Source organism: Gossypium arboreum, chromosome 3, assembly GCF_025698485.1.
Source record: "Gossypium arboreum isolate Shixiya-1 chromosome 3, ASM2569848v2, whole genome shotgun sequence".
Classification (NCBI taxonomy): domain Eukaryota; kingdom Viridiplantae; phylum Streptophyta; class Magnoliopsida; order Malvales; family Malvaceae; genus Gossypium; species Gossypium arboreum.
Genome location: NC_069072.1, coordinates 113,445,510 through 113,452,762, shown reverse-complemented (window position 1 = coordinate 113,452,762; position 7,253 = coordinate 113,445,510). Strand labels below are relative to the sequence as shown.

General features: G+C 34.6%; 1 protein-coding gene across 1 annotated transcript; it reads right to left on the bottom strand.

The window, feature by feature from the left end:
• Window positions 1–1,078: 1,078 nt before the first annotated feature.
• LOC108464839 (putative receptor protein kinase ZmPK1) lies at window positions 1,079–3,812 on the bottom strand. Its single transcript, XM_017765115.2, has one exon. The coding sequence runs from the start codon at window positions 3,715–3,717 to the stop codon at window positions 1,312–1,314; it is 2,406 nt and encodes an 801-aa protein (XP_017620604.1). The 5' UTR covers window positions 3,718–3,812; the 3' UTR covers window positions 1,079–1,311.
• Between the last annotated feature and the right edge of the window lie 3,441 nt (window positions 3,813–7,253).

Here is a 7,253-nt window from a genome sequence, read left to right as displayed (position 1 = left end):
TCGATATTCTATATGTTTTTGTTACACAATTTTCACAGTGCCAAATCATAGTGGCCATTGCAGTCTAACACTTCAATTGCAATTTTCATTTTAAGCAAACAGATAACTTAAGGTAATAACAGTTTTCATAGTCCAAATGGCTTGTATATATGATAAGTGCAAGTGGTTCCAACATGCCATGGTCCATGGAAGAATTCATTGAGATCTTAGTGAGGCTGACATCATTATTTCGTTTCGTTTCGTTTTGTTTCATACAACTGTACTCAATTTGGCCTGAAACCAATGAGCAAACTATCAACCATGAGTCAATGTCGTTTTGTGACCATTAAATTTTACATGGATTCTTTCCTCTTCGTAAGGATACATGTTTCCATCTATATAAAATTATAAAAATAAAAAATATTGTTGGAAATTTTGATATATTATATTATTTTATTTAATTTATTTGGTTGGAATGTAAAACTTACATGTTTAACAGGGAACATAAAAATATTAAAAGTGTATTTTACTAAATTGTTTTTTTTGTAGAATTTGTGTTTTTTTAAACAAATTTAGCTCCTTTAATATGTTTTAGTTTTAATTTCTATAAAATTATGATAATTTATCATAATTTTTATTTTTTATTAAAGTTTATCTTATATGTTCAAATTAAATTTATAAATTATAATTATAATAATTCATAGAAAAATATTACACCACCAACCGCAATTATAACTATAATACTAATAATAAATAAATCATTAGAATAAATATAATAATTTTAATCTTAAAAGTATGAACCTAAATCCTAAGCTTAAATTGCTAGGTGGAATTGGTCAACTTTCACAAATACAAAACAAAATAAAGGGAAGCTGAAAATTTGTTTCCCTCTAAAAGAAAATATTTTATGGTTCAATTTTTGTGTTATATATAATAAGAAAAAAAAGAAATAAGAAAAAATAGTTAGAATTTTGAGATAAACTCGACATCACTTGGTTATCAAGATTCTAAATTAGACTACTAAGCTAACACTATCTTTTCCTATCTCTAGGAAATTTAGTGTTCAAAAATTCTATACGAAACACAACACCCATAAAAGTTTTTCTATTTACGAAGCTACATGCCATGCGTTTACTCTAAAAGTCTGAAATGAATAACCAGTTACCATATCACGTACCTAGTTTATTTATGAAGTTACGTACAAATGGATAACCACTCACCATATCACCTAGTTTATTTATGTACGGTAAACCATTGAAAACCATTGAAGTTACGTACCATATCACCTAGTTTATTAATGATAATTAATATCTAGTGGAGACACTTTGGCCTTCAATGGTTTTCATTACGAAGTAGCATCTCAACTGCTTCACGCATCGTTGGTCTCGCGTCTTTATCTTCCTGAACGCATTGCAGAGCCACAGTAACCAGATTTAGCACCTCAGCCTCATCGTATATCCCTTCCAGCTTGGGATCGATTATCTCGTGCTTCCATGTTTCGGTCTCTCCAGCACTTGCCATGTTCTCTCTCGCCCATGCTGCCAGCGTTGTTTTCTCTTTTGGACTTCCATCATCTGTCACTGTGGTTCCCATTGCTGGGCTTCTTCCTGTCACTAACTCCAATAAAACTATCCCATAGCTATAGACATCAACTTTAGAGGTGATGGGCAAATTTGACACCCACTCAGGTGCCATGTAACCCCTAGTTCCTCGGATCCTCGAGATGTTTGAACGCTTAACATCGCCTCTATTTAGAAGCCAAGACAGGCCAAAATCTGACACTTTAGGCTGGAATTTAGAGTCTATGAGAATGTTATGAGGTTTTATATCACAATGGAGAACCCATTCCAAACATTCTTCATGTAAATAAGCTAAGCCTCTTGCGGTTCCCACAGCAATATCGAATCTCTTTTTCCAATCGAGTGCTTTTAAAGAGAGATTTTCGGCCAATGATCCATGTTCCATATACTCATACACCAGAAGCCTATGTTTTCCCTCTCCACAGTAGCCCCACATCTCTATCAGGTTCATGTGATTAAGCTTTCCAATGGTGTTCACTTCTGCTAGGAATTCAGCTTCCCCTTGTTTGGCATCAGTGAGTGTTTTGATTGCCGCAACTCGACCATCGGAGAGAGTGGCTTTGAAGACGATTCCTCCTGCACCTCTTCCAATCTCTTGGGAGAAACTATTTGTCGCCTTTTTCAGCTCTGCCCAGGTGAATTTTCTGAGGCCTGTGACAGCAAGAAGCTTGCCTGCCATTGGGCTTGTGTCGTCATTGTTTCTAATCAAGAAACACCATACCAAGAAAATGACAACAAACTCCAGCCCTCCGACTGAACATACCGCCCAAAGTGCAAATTTCAGCGGCTCATTTTCAGGCGTTTTGGAATACGTTCGTTCCAGGGTCTGCACTTTGTTGGAACATTGTAACTTTGAATGTTGACCGGTAGCGTTATTGTACAAGGAGACAGTAGCCTTGGGCACTTTCAAGTAGAAATCAGCATTAAAATTTGGGGGGCGATGTCCATTCAACAATTGTGTCTTGGCATAGCAATATGTACCAGCTGGTTCATGAGCTTTAATAAATCTGAACTGAAAACCTTTGCAATCACACAACTTCGAGCACTTATTCTTGCAATCCTCTAAAGTGACATTAGGAAACATGTCCAGATCATAGCCATAGAATTCAACATGGCGAAGTTTCAGGAAACCAACCTGATCAGGTCGGTTACAAGGAAGAAGAAATTTTGGTTCACATCCAAGAGACCAATCAGAATTATTCTTCATTTTATATCCTGGAATGCAATCGCATTTCCTTCCAAAATTAGGAGTATAAATGCAAATGCTGTTCGGTCCACAGCATCCATGAACCATACATGGTTGAGGGAAGGCTTGCCATGAAACGACCCAAGTTTCTCCATTTTCTTTTAGACTATACAGTCGAATATTGCCATCAAAATCCAACTTCAACAGTCTTGAAACCTTTGAGCCATAATCAGCCGACAAGAAAGTAAAATTATCAGTTGATGTAAACTTGCCCAAAGTATCCAGGGCTGCAATTTTGCTATTATTGAACGTGGATCTTCCAGCTTCCCATCTCAAAAGCCATGGACTAGGCCAGTAAACGCTTGAAAACTCAGGACCTTTGTAAACAAGGCAAAGAACATTATCAGTATCAAAATAAAGCTGAAAATAACCCGATGAGTAGCTTCCTTGGCTTCTTGATGATATGAGCTTAGAGCTCTCATTGAATGGTTGAAGAGGAAGCAGAGTATCCGTGGGTGAATCATAGCTTTGCCACAATATATGGCCTTCCAAGCTAGACAGGATGAGATTACCGTCATCATCAAGTTTTAACTTGGGAAGGGATTTTGAGGCAGTTCTCGTCTCCCAAACAAGGATCTGACCAGCATCTTTTAAAACAAGGTTACCTGATGTCGATAGGGAAAGCTTTGAGCGTCTACCATTAACTGGTTGATCCCGATTGGCCATCCAAACTATGGTGCAATTGCTAGCAGTAGCATTGCAGGATGGATTGTTGAACCATATGGAAAAGGAATAAGCACTGTGGCCAACAGGGTGGAAACCAGCACTGAAAGTTCCACCGGGTGAAACCAACACATCGCCTTTTTTCTCCACTGAGAGAGATGAACCCGCCCATAGCGCATCAGAGGATGAAGAGGAAGGCGGACAGAAAAATGCCAATAATAAAACTAGGAGCATCAATGGCGTGGCCATGAAAATGAAATTGTTAAGATTGAAGACAGGGACAAGCCTTGGCGACAGACCTTTCGATTTTAAGAAAGTCGGATATGATCAGTTGGTGCAAATAAATAGGCAAATAGTAATGGGAAGTTATGCGAGTTTAAGTTTGGGTAAATTTTTAAAAATTTTAGGAGTATAATGATATTTTATAAAAAAAAATTGAGGGTTTAATTAAAATTGTTATGAAATTAATGACAATTTTAAAAATTTAAGAGGTGTAATTAAAATTTTCTAAAATTTCAGAAAAAAATTTAAATTTCCTAAAATTTTGGCCATAGGGATCCGCCCCTAACTGCTAGACCTTCGAAAAGTGTACCAAAAATTTTAATTTATATTAAAATTTGTAAAGAAATATTAAATATTAAATATTATTATACGGTATTTTTAAATTAATAATACACAACTTAATTAGAAATATATGTTAACGATGCAATTTGAATCCAAGATCTCAAACATCTTGATTTTAAACTTTACTTTTCAATCGAAGCTTCATTATTTTATATGAATTTTTACATAAAATTTATTTCTAAATAGATAATGTCTTGATTGAGTTATTATCTTAAATTAACTTGATAACTAATTTAGAGAAACTTTTGAACTTACCAATATAGCCTCGTTGTGCATTTTGCTATTATTTTATCATTATATATATTTTATTATTTATAAGATTTATCATATTTATAAATGAGAATTTTAATTTTATTGAAATATTTTATTAAATAAGTTTATTTGATAAGAAAATTTATCATAATGAATTACTATATATTTAAATTTGGAAAATGATTTCAAACACTGCCTATGAAGGACTTTAAGCTTCTCAAGCAAGTTTAGGGTATAACAAGTGTCTTATAGAGTGTAATAAGAAAGAAAATAATAAATATATAAATAAATGTGACACTTGTCACTCCCTTAACCCATTTGTGGAGTCTATTAAACTTCACAAGCAATTTATCAAATACTTACCTTTTAAATTATTGTCTTTTCATTAACCAATCATGTAAAAACAATAAAGTTCTTTTTCTAAAGGGAAATTCATTAATTTATTTAATGAATGAGACCATACAATTCGGAGGGAAAACAACAAACACCCGTTGTAGGTGGTAAAAGGACAAGCTCCATCAACACAACAAAGGCTTCAGCCTCAGCATCAATAGAACATTATGGCACGTTCACAATTGGCTCTATCATAACTCAAGCATAACATATTTGGAGTGATTGCAAACACTTAATACAATAAGAAAATTAGGCCCCGGATGGTTCAAAGCGGCGAACATAAATCAACAAAAGAACTGAGCATCCACCAAACTAGAGAGGACGACAACAAAACTAGCCCTAAAATCACTCGCAAAAGCAAGATTGTATGCATAAGACTAAAAAACGTACAACAAGAGTAGACAAAAACTTCTAAAAGTGGAACTGTGTGTTGGCCTGATAGCCAAGGTGTTCACCGTCCCAGGTGTGGCCTGAGTTCGAGTTGCTCTAGTCGAGTTGATGTTAAGGTTTTGCCCTTCTGTTGTAATTCACCAAAAAAACTTCTAAAAGTGAATACTTATTAAATAATGGAAAACAAACATATAAAACTTAAGATAACATGGGTCTAAACCAACTTAAGAAATCATTTATTATTCTGAAATACTCTTTAAATATAAACAGATTAAGAAGTCAACGAAAAGCCACCAACTTTCTAAAAGAAACTGTCGGTGTTTCAACAATGATAAGCATCGTCATCTGTCCTTCACAACTTGTGAAAATAATAAAGATACCCACAAAATAGATTTGCAAACTGAAAAGGGAAAAGGCACATGGAGTGAATGAAAATAAGAAAGAAAGAGAAGGTTGATGTCTAACATCTCGCCTAGCAAAATCCTGACTATGTAAGTGTTGTTTATAAAATTAGGGCTTAAAGGTAAGTTTTAAGTGCTCAACGTTAGGATTTGATTAAGTATTAGAACTTTCTAAGTGCGCTAGTGATGCTCTGGTCTGATAGGTTTTGAACAAAAGAAAATGAACTCAAGGTAAACTCATGTATGAACATAGTATAAGATATTCTAAAAGAACAAAGCTTATGGCCAACTCTAAAGAAATGTAAGTATGACGTATCAAGGAATACTACTAAGAATATATATATATATGAATACGACGCATAGTATAAATAATTATTATTGGCTAAGTTATGTTCACCCAAAAGCCTTTTTCAACGTATAGAACAGGCAAACTCTGAAATAGAAAATAAATAGACAAGGATTCCCGTTAAATTCGATGATAAGTGAGATTGAAGTGGCAATCATGAAAGTAATGGTTCTAAGATATGAGTCCACGCCAATTATATAGCACATCTAGTGACCAATGTGGTCTCATGCTAGCCAATGTATGAGGTACTAGTTAGGAACTAAAAAAATGTAAATTAAAATGGTTAAAGGCTAAATGAATTATCTGATAAGTTTCTTGGAAGTGGCAGATTTTGATAAGCCGCTCAGTCTTGATGTGACATTTACCAAGTTCCATGAAGACTTGAGTTAAGTTAAAAGGACACTCTAATTGGGTTAAGGAGAGGTTATCTTCTTTCCCTTTTCCCTTTAAAAATATTAAGATCTATGGATAAAGAAATATGAAAAGATTACTCTGAGTTGAGTCTAAAATCATGGATATTTCTAATTACTTTCTTCACATCAAGGTACATGACATGACTTTGTCGTTCAAAGGAACACAGATCAATAAGTTTGCTTGGAAAAATAGGGCTTAATGATATGTTTGGGTTTGAAATGATGATAATGGATACCAGATGTGTTCTAATAAAGTGTTTTTGTTTATCAAGGCAGATGAGGTTGTAGCACACTACTGAATGATGGATCTAAAGGTTAAACTGCCCTTTTGAGATCATCAGGTGAGTCTTTAAGTTGACTCTTACATGTAGTATGTACGTTTTAAGAGCTTATAGTCTAAGTGACCAAATCGTGAGAATGAAAATAATAAAGAATGATGTAATGACAACGGTGAGGAACACAAGACTTATGAACTTGCACGAATAGATAATGTAAATCTTAAGGTCAAAGAATGCTTGTGTTTGGGTAATGGAAAGGTGTTATTGTGTATGAAAGGTTTAAATGTGTCGGTTATGAGTAAGTTAAGATATGATGAGTTTATGAAAAATGAGTCTAAGTATAAAGAGTCTGTATTTGTCTCTGGAATTGTCAAAGAGATCCGTCGAGACTAAAAACACAAATATATGAACGGACAAGGCCATGGCCATGGCACTGAAGACCAAATCGTGTAAGACTGTAACTGGTGTGTTATGACATCATATGGAGAAAGTTAAAGGAGGTTTTTACCTAATGTGGTTCACTGTGTGTCCCATGATAATGAGGGTCAAACCTTACTAACTGTGAGTCTAGGAGAATCCTTATCACCTAAATAACCACGGGAAGGAATGCCTTTGTGACAATACTCTGGACAAGAAAACCTTTGTGGTGAGTACTGAATGTTAATGAATGCCTTTGTGGCAATACTTT

Bases quoted from the DNA above. Each gene is read 5' to 3' on its own strand.
- LOC108464839 (XM_017765115.2), bottom strand. From the start codon at position 3,717: ATGGCCACGCCATTGATGCTCCTAGTTTTATTATTGGCATTTTTCTGT.